Source organism: Catharus ustulatus, chromosome 12 (genome assembly GCF_009819885.2).
Source record: "Catharus ustulatus isolate bCatUst1 chromosome 12, bCatUst1.pri.v2, whole genome shotgun sequence".
In the NCBI taxonomy this organism is placed as follows: Eukaryota; Metazoa; Chordata; class Aves; order Passeriformes; family Turdidae; genus Catharus; species Catharus ustulatus.
The window spans coordinates 11,127,834-11,142,058 of NC_046232.1; the positions used below are offsets into that span (position 1 = coordinate 11,127,834).

Here is a 14,225-nt window from a genome sequence, read left to right on the forward strand (position 1 = left end):
GCCTTCCCCTCGCGTTCCGCCGCGCCCATTGGGCGGCCGCTTCCGCCACGCAGCCAATAGGAAGCGGCGTGACGCGAACGGCTCACGGCGATTGGCTGGGGCGCGCTCACTCACGCCCGGCCGTGTTCCAGGGCGGCCGCTAGGGGGCGCTCGGCGGCCTCAGTGCCGGGGCAGGGTGGAGGCGGAAAGGCGAGGGCGTGGCGCCCCCTGCTGGCGCTGGCGGCGCAGCGCAGGGCCGAGCGCTCCCCTCCCGCGAGGGCGGAGCCGCGGCAGTGCCGGGCGCTCGGGCCTGCCGGCGGCTCGGCTGGGCCCCCTCCGGACGCCGGCCCGGTTCTGCAGTGATGAGCTACCCCGGGACCACGGCTGCCCGTGAGGGCGCGCGAGGCTCCTGAAGGAGCGGCGGGGCGGGAAGGCCGCGAGCGCGGGGCGCCCCCTGGCGCTGTCCCGGCGCAGCGCCGCAGCCCCGCGAGCATCGCCGCGGTCGGTCAAGGTCACGGCGTGTCCTCGGGCCGGGCCGCAGCCCCGGGAGCCGGGGAAAAGGAGCGGGAAATGGACACGAAGGGATGCTCCTCTCTAGAGATTCTCTTCTCAATGAACGCAATTCCTACTTTTCCTGCTTCCCTTACATGCTTTTCCTTGGCCGTCATGTTTGCTCCTCAGCCGTGCCTGAGGACCTTAACCTTCTCTTGTTAAGACTTTTTTCCCCTTCTGTAAAAAAGGGGAATTTATGATCATAGCTTTTTTTTAGTATCATTAAATTTCATCATTTACAAGCTACTTAATTCATTCAACATGGTTACATTATGGGGGTGGGTGTGTTGCCAACCATTTGCTTGCTTGTCATGATTTTTACTGATCTTTCTCGTAAGACTGCAGTTGCTTGATTAAAACCCTTGTTGATTTATTTTGCACTTGTTTTCCACTTCCAAGCACAACACATAATTTGGCCTCTTGGCTTTTCTTCTTATTTGAAGGGGAACGGACACTTAGTTGAAAATAAATTTTTGTTTTCAAGATTAAGGTCATTTAGCTCATTTTCACTTTGAAACAGAGGAGCTGCCTTTGTGGTTTGGGAGGTTTTTATGTGTGAAGTGGTTTTGTTTTGTTGTTGTTGTTTTGTTTTGGGATTTTTTTTGGTTGGTTGGTTTGGTTTTGAAGAGTTATTTTTAAAATAGATTTGCCTATTTAGCTTTGGAAAGAAAAATGTCCTCATAGAGTACACCCCAATATCTTAGGTTAAATCCTACACGCCTAGATTATTGAAGGGCTCAGGTAAAACATTATTCTCAGCTTTCTGTGAAGCTCCAGCATGGTAAACCAATATATGCATTTATGATACATGGTAGCATTATTATATAGTTTGAGGAATGCATCCGTGTAATCTGTACATACACTGGTAAAATCAGGATGCTACTTGCAAGCAGCTAAACTCACTTTTCAGCATATTTTAGCTGTTCAGCCCCAAGGTTCTTCCTAAGTCTTAATAATTGTTTTGTACTCTTCACCTTTTACCGAGCAAGATGCACTCTCCAAGTTTCATGCTCAAAACCAATACAAGTTTTGCTGTCTTTTGCCACACCTTGTCATTCAAATATGTAAACCTTCAACTGTTTGAGGGTTTTAACATGGTGTTAATGAGCAAAGGAGGGATGATGAACAAATTAGAAGCAATGGTGTTTTTTAGAGAGGCATTTAGCTGAAATGCACTGCTGCTTGCAAGAGCTCGGTATTGACAGAGCCAGAATGAAAAATGACAACAAGTGAGCCCAGCAGTAATCCCAGTTTAACGCTGAACTGGGGCAGGGGGTGGCAGCCTGTGACAATATTCACTAACTGTTCCCTCATTGTCTTGGACTAGCAGCTCGAGACAAGGATTTTGCATTATCTGACTGGAGTCTAAAGGCCAGTTGGGAAGAATAAATATGTTTAGTGATGTTATTTATCAACATTACCATGTGTCTGCCTTCTCTATGCAAATACTCAAGTTTTTGGTTCTTTTGGTTTGATTCAGGCCAATGTTTTCCGTTGATATTTCGTAAGTACACAAGACGACTTTGAATACTTTTTAATAAACAGCAGTGATAGAAGCAATTGATGGTTGCACTCAGGGAAGTTTGTCTCAGCATTCCCAAAGCTCTGGGCGCTTTAAGGCCCTGAGCTCCAGCAGGGCTGTGCATCCTGCCAGCACATCCAGCGTCCGTGTCTGCGCGTGCTAGCCATTCCCAGGCCCTTTGTGTCCTCGCCCCGATGATACTGCTGCCATGGTGAAAAACAGAGAGAAAGAACAACAGGATATTGTCCCGTTCTGCTCTGGTGCCAACTGTGACAAAATGTTGTTTTCTCCTCGGTTCGGGGATTCTTGTTGGTTTTTACTTGTCTTGGGTGACCCTGAAAACGTTAAGATGTTTTTAAAATTCTTCTAGTTGGTGTGGAAACCTTGAGTCTCTGGGAGCAAGGTGGTGTCCCACACCCTGGCACAAACATTCCTGTCCTGGGGGATGATTCTCTGAGTCACGCAGAGGAAAAGAAGCGTTCTGATGTGAAAGACAACAGGAAGGCGTTCAGCACGCTGTGTGCCAGCAGGACACCTGCAGAGCTGCCGCAGGGGTGGAAGTGAGCCACAGGCTGCATGGGGAGTGCTGAGAAAACTGCACGGCTGCACAAATCTGACGCCAAAGCAGGGCTCTATTTTTGGTCTCCGCTCTGCGTTTCTGACACCTGTAGGGACGCGTGAAGCGCGCAAGAGACTTGTGCAGCGCCTCCCGGAGCGGAGGAGCCGCCGCAGGGCATGGGAGCGCGGCGGAGCGCTCCTGCTTAGCCAACAGCACTAATTATAACCCAGGAATATGAACTGTAAATGTGCTGAAGCTGCCAAGACGGGAGCTGGGCGTGTGCCAGCGCTTGAATGAGGACACACCATCCTTTGGGGACTCTCCGGGAGCAGCAGGCAGCAGCGAGGTACGCACGGAGCCCAGGGAGGGAGATGGGCACACGGGGGACGCCAGGAGCACGGTAGGCGCTCAGATCTTGCTTTGGGATGGCCATGGTGTCGTGTCAGTCAGCTGCTTTCCCAATAGGTGATCTCCGTGCCGTGACACACTTGAGAAAATCTTAGCTTTGATGTGGTCTCGTTAGCATGTAACAAACCAAAAAAATCTGCGGCTAATGGGAAGTGCTGGTAAAAGCTTTGATCTCTGCAGGTTTTTATGTTTGTGTGAACCACTGTCCCTTCTGGTGGTGATAAAAACCATTGTGAGGGCACGAGGTGAAAAATTATAATTGAGACAGATAACGAGTTACATTAAAACCACCTAGGACAAACTGAAATAAGGCAAGACATTCTGCAGAGATGTATTATATAGACTACTCAAACAAAGGGGCTGGCTTAACAAATGGTTTGAAAGATAAATCACAGAAATGTAAGAGTGAGACGTGATGAAATTTTAGAAAGCCACCAAGGTGAAAGCAATAGATGTGCTAATTACATAACTGTGGGACTACATAAAAAATGCCTATGAAGGAGAAAGCTTATACTGGTCTGTTGTGAAAGCTTTAGTGGGGGTTCAGAAAAACGGAATTGATGAAACTATACTGTTTAACTTCTGTTAAGCTGTAAGCTTTAAAAAAATAACAAAACTTTCTTTAAACGAACATGTTGTGATATTGTTTTTATGATCTGGGGTATGAAAAAGTTGACAGCAAAGGCTACTGTATAACCCAAGGTTTGCTTTGAAGGAAGACACATCTAAAAAAAGTTAGTAACTGCTAGAAGTTGAGCTGTCTCCTGGCATCACAGTACTTACAGTCAGTGTGTTTCCTGGTTCTGTCCCCAGTTCAGGATTGCTATGTTAATATTTTTATACATTCTGGGAGGCTCTAGGCTCTGATGAATGGTTTCTCTTGCTGGTATGCAAGGCTCTTCTTTTCTCTTTTAAGGGCTATTTGGAGTTGTAGAAGGCTCTTTGCTTTGAGCTTTTCCCTGTCTAAGTAGAGTCACTGTATTATATGCATGGCCTCAGTTTGTAATTGTTAACAGGTCAATCAGTTGGAAGCTGGTTTCTTAGAAAACAGTAAATAATTCATACGTGCTGGTTAGCTTTGCTTACAGCCAGATCACAGACTGTTAAACAGCGCTTTACTTAATTCTAGCATTGTTTTCATTGCATTTCTATAAAGAACTTCCAATACTCTCTGTGAGTAAATATGAAGAGTTCTTAACCCTGATTTCTGACGTGATCATAGTAATTTTAAATTGATGTTTCTCTCCTCTACAGGTATGTTTAAGAATGTAACAGTCTTGGTTTAATCTTAGGAACTGCCTATTGCTCAATAACTGCTGCAAAACTTTAATGTATTTTAATATAAATTTAAATATTAATCTCTTTGCAGGTATACTTATCAGATGCATTCTGTGATCTTTACCAGTGAACCTGCACAAGCAATTCCTTTCTAAGCTCACTCTAGGAACTGCATCTTGGTCCTTGTACTGCTCGAACTCCCAGAGAATTATATTTAACAAGACTTTATTACCTACTGAGAAATATAATGACTGAGTTCCTGGTTTGTTTCAATTGGTGCAATGGTGAACAGCCCCCACCGGTAGGTAGATGCACAATTGCCACCCTTTATCAGATTTGAAATTTTGTCTTCTGGTTACATGGGAAACACTTTCATTATCTTGTTATTTTGATTAGTTTGGGCAAAGTAAAAAAGGCTAAAACCAGTCCTGGTAAGTTATGTTTGAACTGTGTGTTCTTTGCCAGAAACCTATGCAGTATGACTGCTGCAGTTCTCAGGCCCTGGCTTTCCAACAGTAAAGAAAGCTTTTGCTAGAATTCAATTAGCAGTAATAAAAGATTGTCATTGTGTGTTACTGCGCACAGTCTGAAACTTCAGCCCTCTTGCCATGACATATCATTAGGGGTCAGTCGTGGCTATCTATTTTTATCTTGGCTACTTGTTGCTGGCTGAAAGCTGCAGATGTTTTCTAAATAGAGACCTAAGATATCTTTTTTTCTCACAGAAGAGGCGTCGGAGGCTGGACCGGAATATGATAGGGGAGCCCATGAACTTTGTACACACCGCGCACGTCGGGGCCGGAGAGATGAGTAGTGACTATTCCTCAGTAAGTGTGCGCCTCTGGGAAAAGCACAGATCTCTCCTCAGGAACCTGTAGAGCAGGTAGCTAATAAAATACTAGAAAATTGTGTGAGAGAGAAGAATCTTGAGGGTTTTTTTTAATCAATAGAGTAGGATCAGAGCAGAACTGTCTTTTGGTTTGTAAACACCAGACACTGTGGGAGATACACTGAGCAGGAGGTGCTCATTTCCTCAGTATCTTTACACATGATGAGAACCTTTTGCATACGGATTCTATGGATGCACTTGATACCAGAACCAAATCACCCTGAAGTCAAAGTGTGCCAGGGTTAGGGATGTAAGAATAAGTGGATTCTGTATAGCAAAATGCATCTCAAACACTGACTTAAAATACTTTATGACAGTCCTGGATTTAGTTGTTCTTTCTCCCTACCACACTTGGGACTCAGTACTGTAAACATATGGCTCACCTGCCCTTTCAAATGGATGCCTTTAATAATTGCTCTGGCAACCAGAATTTATAAGATGCATTTTCTAATAAGCTTTTTTTCCTAGGCTGTATCAATTCAGGACCACATGAAGTCTAAAGGTGGCTATACAAACGGCACTTCTGCAACTGTTGAAATATAGGAAACTGAGAGAAGACTGAAATCTGCTCTGTCTTATGAGGACCCCTTGGACTGTGCTTTCATATTTTCTAAAACCTTGTTATTGTGGAGTAGGGAGAGTACCTGAATTAAAAATAGGTCAGTACAAGCTTTGGTGTTCTTTGCACAAGATATTCTGAAGGAATTATTGTAAATTATCCTTAAAGTGATCTGTCATGGTAGTGTTGTGGTAACAACTGTAGTATGTCACTGTGGATGACTTCCTACCTCTGTCCCAAAAGCTCTCTAAGCTGTCATATAAGATGGGTTTGGAAGTCAGGATAAATTGTCTGGGATTTTTGGCACCTATCTTTTTCTCCTCTCAGGAAATGCAGACGATATTTAATTGGAAGGTATTGCATGATTTCACTTCTTACATGGTCTAAACTGAGTTGCTAAGTACGACCTTGCACCTTTGGACCTGTTTTTTAGATGCTTTACAACCCAATGCATAAATCTTTGGTATTTTTAAATGCCTTTTAATGCCTTTTGATAGTGAATGAACTCTAATGTAGGATAGTTAACTGAGTCTGCTAACAGTTTCACACAGTGAAACTTCTGCCTTGCCAAGATAACACTCTTCTATCTGAAAATGGAGCTTTTGCGAATATTCTGACTCTCAAATGAGACCTGGAGCAAGAGCTGTGTCTCTCAGTGACTGGGCTGCCTCCTATCCATGCACACACAGTGCTGTGACTGGCAGCTATTACTGCAACACAGTTAGTTGTACCTACCAGTGAACTGCCAGTGGTGCTACAATATGCTCACAACTGTGTGTTAGTTTTGCATGACTTCCATTGAATTTTAAACTAAACATATTTAAGATCCCTCTCTTTGTTACTTCTCTGTGACAGTAACCACACAGGACTTCAAGGGATATCTTCCTTGTCTTTCTGGTTCCTTAATTTCAAGACTGTCTGTTTTATATGAAATTAATCTTTTCTTGCATGTGGTGTAAGTGATATGGCCATGTGAAGGACACACACATTTAAAGAATATTGTGAAAAGTTGCAGGAGAGTATTAAATGGAAACAGCATTTTGCAGAGTTCCAGCACTTCATAAATATTTAAATAAATATCCATAAATATTTAGACATATTCAAACTACAGTTTATTACTTAGTTCTTATTCATCTTTTTATTAAGTGACGTGACAAAACTGCTGAAGCAGAACGAGGTTTTCCTCTTACCCAATCACTGACAATTGTTCCCCAGCTCAAAATTATGTATGACTACCACTGTAGAAACAGGAAATCTGCTTGCTCTCATGGGATTAACTAATCACAAGTATTTAAATTGCTGCCATATCAGCACAAGTTATGCTGGAGGTCAACAAACTCTGTCCTTGCTCTAGGCAGAAGATCAGTTATGAACTTTTTTCCATTAAAAAAAAAATATATAGCTGACAAAGCTTTTAACTTGTATGATTCTGTTTGTAGTTGTGATACTTCTTAAATCTAGGCTGCTGGGCTTTGCTGAATTGTTAGTCTGTCTTTTCTGAGTATACTAGGGAACTTAAAACATGAGTGGCAGCTCAACGTTTCTGTATATGTCAAAAAAACCCCAGCTTTTCCCCTCCCCCATATTTTATCTTTTAGGTCCAAATAGGAAGAGGGAGTATTGCTTTTTGCAACAGTCAACAGCTGACCATAACATTCTGTAACCACATAAGAGAAATCTAATATCCATGTCTTGCTAGATCCTTACTCCTGGATTCAAATGCACACCAAATTTTAACACATTTTAAAATCAGTGTAGCTAACTGTACATTTAGCTTTTACAAGTCTTTTACATTTCTGTCTTCTAACTTGAGATGTGCTCTAACAGCCCAGTATTAACAGTATAGTTAAGATACAGAGTTTAAAGAAGCTAAATCCTGTAGAGTGTTGAGGAAGCAGAAAGCAGCCAAGTTGTTTGAAAGAATAGATTCTAATTCATCTACTATTATACACAGGTAATGCAGTCAGTCATCTATACCTGCCTGGAAAAAATGGTGATAGGGTAATTGTCATCAAGAAAATGGGCTGTGTTTTATCAACACTCTAAGAAAAAAAACTGAACAGAAGTTAGAGTTTCTTGAAGACCAATGCAGTAGATTTAAAATTAGTGGTGTAACTAGAAATAAAGGAGATGGTGAGTATTTCAGTTCTTCTCTCTAAAAATAAATGAACAGAAAAATTTTTATTAAACACTTATTTAGAGAAAAATCCTAGTTTTGATCATGTAAACCAAGTAAAACTATCTGGTGTGAAGCTGAACTATTTTCATCAGACTATATAGTATTACATTAGCACCATAATAAAATGCAACATGATTAAAAAGAAATGTTTTGCTATTGCATTAAAGTGTCATTACTTCTAAAAGTCTAACAAACATAAACAGATGTTTTAGGGCTTAGGTATTTTTTGTTCTGTATTTAGAAACCTTATGCACTTGTAATCTGTCGTGTAACTCAGTATGAGCCTATCTTAGTTATAATAAATATGTTGAACTGGGCACTTGCACTCTTTTCATATTGTGGAAAATCTTGGTATTTTCTCTGCACTAAAAACCTGTTGCTTAATTGAATGCATCAGCATGGCTTGAACTTTTATTGCACAGAATGAAATTTCTCCACTAGAGAGCACAGTTTTACATCAAGTCTTCTCTGTTCTATGCAAGCACCTACTCCATTGTGGGGTTTGGTGGATTTTTAACTTGACTGAAATAAAATACAGAAATAATACCAAATGATCAAACTTTTTAATCTATATTGTAGGTTGTGAAGATTTTATATCAAGACAATCAAGAAACATTACAGCTCTGATGATGCCATTTTATGGTTTCTTTTTTGTAATGAGAAGTACAATAACATGCAAGCAGAACAGGACCAACTGTTTTTTATGTAGTCTGGGAGAGTCTTACCACTGTTTGCTTCCTTGGGGAAGAAAAGTCTGGGGTGGGGAGGTATTTTCAATTCTGGCTATCTTATTCCTTGATGTTTTTGCTAGGCTTTACTGACTGTCCCATAATACTGCGTACACCTGTGGACAGAATACAGAAAAGGTATTTGTCTTTTTCACAACCTAATATGTCTTTTTATCTGCTGCAGAGCATCTTTATACCAATTATAGGGTGTCAATTCTATGCTCCTAGTTAGCCTGTGATATGATAACTTACAACCTAGGCACATGGTATTATTACTTCGTATGCTCTTGCCATATTGGACTACCAGGTGTTGTAGTTTCTACTCTGTATAGACAAAAAATGTTAAGAGATAATAAATACCCTTAATCTCACTATGCCAGCAAGAATAAGCACAATTCAACAATGTTAAATTCCATGTTCATGAAATTAATTTCATATTACTAAATATGGTATCACTGGAAAAAGAAACTCCAGTCTACCAGTGAAAGATGATTAAATGGCTGCTCCTGACCATTTGGATCTCCTTTGCTGTCAGCACTGTGACACTGCCCTGAAAATCCAACAGTCGAAGATAAGAACAATCCTGTCTGCCTTTCATAATCACTGTGGAACAACAGGAAGGAAACTGCTGTTTTACAGTGGTGCTAACATATTCTCCAGTGAGTGGGTTCCTATGAGGCTTCCAGATACTTTGTGGTTAATGCTTGAAATTCAAAATTTTAGCTGCTTACCTATAAAGGTGAAGTCCTGAGTGCCTAAAGAGATTCTGCGAGTGGTTGGTGCCTGGACTTCTGCAGATAAACTGTGCTTCCTTCACACACAGCGATTTGTTGGACACAGAAGGCCCAAGGTACTTACACCAGTAATTTTCCTGCTAATATTCATGTGGTTACAGTGTATCTGTAAAAGGTTTCTCATCCTGTACAGAATAGGTCTTCTCTAAGAGCTGGCCTGTTGGACAGTTGTTTCCTCAACAGAGCCTTAAGCTGTGGAGTTACTTAAACTCCTCATCACACACAGCTCTGAGCCAGTTTTGTACTTTGTTATATGAAAGCATAAAGTCCCCTTTTTATTGCTAAACTCTTCCTGCTGCAGGGAAGGTGTTGAAGAGCTAACAGGATGATCAGGAACAGAAAAAATGAGGTATGGAAGTGAGGGAGATTTAGCCACTGAGAGGCAATGTAGTGCACATTAATGAGGAAGGAGCAGGGAGCAGAACATGCTCATGTTGACGTTTCTTATCTGCAGTGCACAAGACAGCTTCGATATCAGTTGGAAAATACCCATAATACGTGCATAATTGGTATATGGAGGAAATTAGGTACTTAAATGCATGACTAAGCTGGGACTTTGAGACACAGATTGTCAATATGACTTTAATGAATGGTAGTATCTTCTTCCTGCAGTGGCTTACAAAGCTGTTTTCAGAAAGTACAGAGCCACCCACAAAGGTAGCTCTGGTTTCAGCAGTTGCAGCCTGATGTCACATTTATGTTTGAAAGACAAGAGGGCTTTCTCTCTTTTTTTTCTGCTATATGTGAGATTGCAGATGTTCTAAATGCCAAGGCTTGCTGCACCCAATGGAACACAACCCAAATAAAAACTAGAATCAATACAAAATAGCAGTAGTAAAAGGGTGTCTGCCTTTAGTCCACTGCACTGCCAAAACTTCAGGGAAACAAACTACATCCAGCTGATATTCATATTCCAGTTATTGGGAGGATATGGATGGTTCAGAGTGAAAGGTCATGAAGAATTCCTTGAGCTTGAGGAAGTTTGGGTGATAGTTCATTGGACTCTGCAGACTGAGATACCAGAAGGTGTCACCATGGCTGTACCAGATTTCCATTAATACTTTTTTTCCTGCTATTATGTAGAGAATGGAAAGATGAAACAAAATAGTGAAAGTAGAGTAGACAGTGATGTTAATAGTATACATTCTTGTGCCAAAAAAGCTGCCAGCTTGAGGTGCTTGATATTGAACTACAGCTCCTGTCTTCACCTGGGAACTTAGAGATGAACAAGCTCATAACTAAAACCTGTGCCCTTTCAGGGAGAATGAGGTGTACAGGGCACCCACAGCACAGTCTGCTTTGGCCTCTGCACTGCCTAAGCCCGGCTTATTGAGCATTGCAGTATGGCTGCTGAACACCTTGTGCTTGTCACTGGTTCCATACATTCTGTTTATCTGCATCCCATTACCATCACCAATATCCTAAAATAGTACTCAAAACCTTAGTTAAAATGGAAGTTCTCCTAACCTAGTTTTAATTTAAGAGAATAGTAATGGCTGGACAAGAACAACAGCTTTGAGGTGTCTGTTGAAACTTCTACCATTAATTACTCATGAAATCAAGACCACAAAACTGTCTTGAAACTACTTTACTCAGTGAACCTTTTAAATTTTTTGTTGTTATTAAAACAATGTAAATGGGAAGAATATTCCAACAAATTTTAAGTTTCCTCTGATATTTGCATATGAATCCAAACTGAACGAAACCAAGGTTATTATTACTAAGGACCCATCCTAATTCAGAGGCAAAAAAAAAAGAGTTGAATTATGTCTTTTACTGTTTTAATATATATGTATATATTTAGGCCTTCATCTTAAGTAATGTATAAGGAAATAAGCCATTCTTTTAAACTGAAATTAGTATGATTTCTCTGGCTTACCGAAAATTTTTTAAATGGACTTAAAATCTACATTTAAATCACTGGGAGAGAATTTAATATGCTTTTAAAGCTGACATTGGCCTGCACAAGTGGATGACTAATTAATTTCATATTTCTTCATCAAAGAGCTAGAAAAAGTGATTACAGGATTCTTTTTATTTTATATATAATAGTGTATTTACATGCATCTGATCTTGCTGGTGCTTAAGAAACAGATGTACATTTTACATAACTTACCTGAGTCTAAAGGTGAATGAAGACTGCCCTAATAACCAATAATTAGTGAGCCCTGTGTTATTAAGGATTCATGGATCTGACAAAACAATGGCATTTATTCTAGTCAGAAATCTATTTTTTTGAAATTGATCTAATATATGCATTTTGAAAGTCTGGACTCAACACAAGCTGAAGCTGCAGATTATTGGTGAAAGAAATACCCTTTTAAATGCAGTTACCCACATTTACCCTTGCAGTCTCTACCACCAGGGAATATTAAAACCTGACTCAATGCCTTTGAGGGTGTGACGCAAACTTAACAATGTAATTCAAAAGCAAGGTTTACAGTGCTTCATTAATGCATGCTAATGAGGCCTTGTTGCATAATGGTGTATGAGTAAGGCTTTCACTAGTTTCTTTCAACTAGTTTAAACATTACCTTGAAAATACATTTAAATTAGTTATTCTCTCTGCTGCATAATATCCAGTGAACTAGGGTATATCTCTTCCTTGCAGAAATTAATATTTACTGGTGTTCAGATAAGGCTGTTGGTACATGGGGAAGAGTTGCTAAACATGTGCTTGTACTAATAAATAATTCTTAAAAGCTGTTCTTTGTATGTTTTGGATCGTTCTCTTGCCAGGAGATACAGGTCCCTCCGGGCTGTGGCACATGTCCCTATCACTGCCATGTGTGCCTGTCTCACAGAGACAGCAGCTTTCAGCAACAGTGTTTCCTGTACCCATTTAATCAAGAGGTTTCACAGTGTTATTTTGCTGTTTTGTTCCAGACTCCAGCCAAAAAGCTGTGAAAATATGAGGCACTGAAAGAATTTATAGGACAGAGTAAAATAGTTTTTGGTTAAGCTATTTCCTTTTCCTCATCATCTGTTTTATGCTGTCCTGTTATTCTACTGCCTGCTAAATTTCTTAGAAATATGTGCAGCATTTGGGTCAGTGCTCTTTTTTAGTTCTTAGAAATTAATACATGTTAAAAATTCCTTCATCCCTTTGAAGCTTGTGTATTGATTAATGAACCCCAAATCCCCTCTGCCCTGATTCTTGTGTGACATAACTGTTTGACAAGCAGAGTCCAGTTGCTCTTGCAATCTTCGTTCTCCAATAATTATGCAATGTTTCTCTAAAATACCTAATGCTGATAGCCACCCTTCCACATCTGCCTACCTAGGAAGGAACTACTTCTGTTTATGGCATTTTGTAGAATTAAACAATAATTCAAAGTTCAGCTATTGGAAGAGCTAATTTAATTGCATAAGGAAATATAGGGAAAGGAATAGAAAAAAACAGATTGGTTGGGATAAGTTTACTGAAATGCCAGAAGTCTGATCATCATGAAAAAAACAAATTAGCACTTAATGCAATTAATTAATGTTAGATTTAGGAGAACAGCCCTAGAATCGAGAGTATTTTGGATTTCTTTCCTTGTGAGTTAAATCATTAGTGTTTAGAAGTGTGTGTAAGTGGTGGAAAACTGCAGAGGGAAGGAAAGGATAATTCTCAATTATTCCCATTAAGAGGATTTCAATATATGCATAGTATTGTTCCAGCAGTTTATTTTCTGTGCTAATTGTTATTTAGATTCAGTCTCCACTTTCTAAGTAATATCCTCAATGCCTGCATTAAGCATCTCCATTCCCTAACACTTTTAGGAGTGCTTGAATTGAGTTACAGATTTTATTTCATGCTATTGTTTTAGTTGGGAAAGGGATTTTTCTGAGAGGGGTGTTGCTCTTTTCTCTGATGGGAAAAATTATGGTAGTATAGAAAGGATACAATTCTTGGTACATATCTTTAGTGTCTTATACTGCTTATGCATAGGGTTATATTGTTCGTTGCAAAACAGGAAGTTAAGGTTTAAAACGAGAAAAAAAAGAGAGAAGGATCCTTTAGGCTTTGAAGTCATTCTTCAAGCTCTGAATGTCTTTATAGCCTAGATTTCTTCTGCCTGGCATTGGAGATCACATATGTGAACAAAATCTAGTTTTCTTGGTGCTGAAATTTGAGAATAGATCATGTTTTTAGTTTTGATTATGTATTACAGCTGATGGTAAAGACTGGGGACTACTGAAGTTGCCGATAAAGATTACCTAAGAAATTTTCACTGATAATATCCTAATTTCCCTGAAATATCCTAAACTGATGGCCTAACCCCACCCCCTTCACAGCTTTTCAGTCCAGGCATTTCTAACCCACATAGTCCCACTGGACTGCAGAATAGTGTTTAGTGTAAAAAATGTTTTCACAACATCTTTAAACAACCATCAAGGCAGGAGACATCAAATCAAGCATACACTTTTGAGAGAGCAATTTCCTTTTATTGAGAGGAATTTGTACTCCTTTCTCCTTTGGCCCATTTTATTTCCAGCTGCAGATAGAATAAAAACTGCTGTGTTTTCCTGGGGAACACAAGGAGAAGGATTAGTATGTGGCAGGACAGAACATGCCACCATGGAATCTGATCCTGGGATCAGCTACGCACTTGTAATTCAAATGAAACACTTCTTCCATGCCCAAAATACAGTGTAATGTACATACCCAGAGCTCATTACAGATCACAGAATTGGCAGATTTATCAGAGTAAATGAGTATTCATTTGTCATCCAGATCTTGTTAGACTCAGAGGAAGAGAGACTAGCTGGCATAAAATGTCATGGTTACTCTG

The 14,225-nt window shown here is 40.2% G+C and overlaps 1 protein-coding gene across 2 annotated transcripts; it reads left to right on the forward strand.

The window, feature by feature from the left end:
• The first annotated feature begins 2,271 nt into the window (after positions 1 to 2,271).
• Positions 2,272 to 8,242, forward strand: LOC117001966 (CDC42 small effector protein 2-B-like). 2 transcript variants are annotated; one of them, XM_042779678.1, is made up of 4 exons: positions 2,272 to 3,012; positions 4,390 to 4,599; positions 5,024 to 5,125; positions 5,656 to 8,242. In XM_042779678.1, the coding sequence occupies exons 2-4, from the start codon at positions 4,546 to 4,548 to the stop codon at positions 5,728 to 5,730; spliced, it is 231 nt and encodes a 76-aa protein (XP_042635612.1). In that variant the 5' UTR covers positions 2,272 to 3,012; positions 4,390 to 4,545; the 3' UTR covers positions 5,731 to 8,242. The 2 variants fall into 2 exon arrangements, with proteins under 2 accessions (XP_042635612.1, XP_032926612.1); XM_033070721.2 differs by having other exon boundaries at positions 2,272 to 2,958.
• Positions 8,243 to 14,225: the final 5,983 nt, after the last annotated feature.

Coding starts and splice junctions, on each gene's coding strand:
- LOC117001966 (XM_042779678.1), top strand. CDS start 4,546: ATGACTGAGTTCCTGGTTTGTTTCAATTGGTGCAATGGTGAACAGCCC. Junction 4,600..5,023: donor ATGGTGAACAGCCCCCACCG/GTAGGTAGATGC, acceptor TTTTTCTCACAG/AAGAGGCGTCGGAGGCTGGA. Junction 5,126..5,655: donor TGAGTAGTGACTATTCCTCA/GTAAGTGTGCGC, acceptor TTTTTTTCCTAG/GCTGTATCAATTCAGGACCA.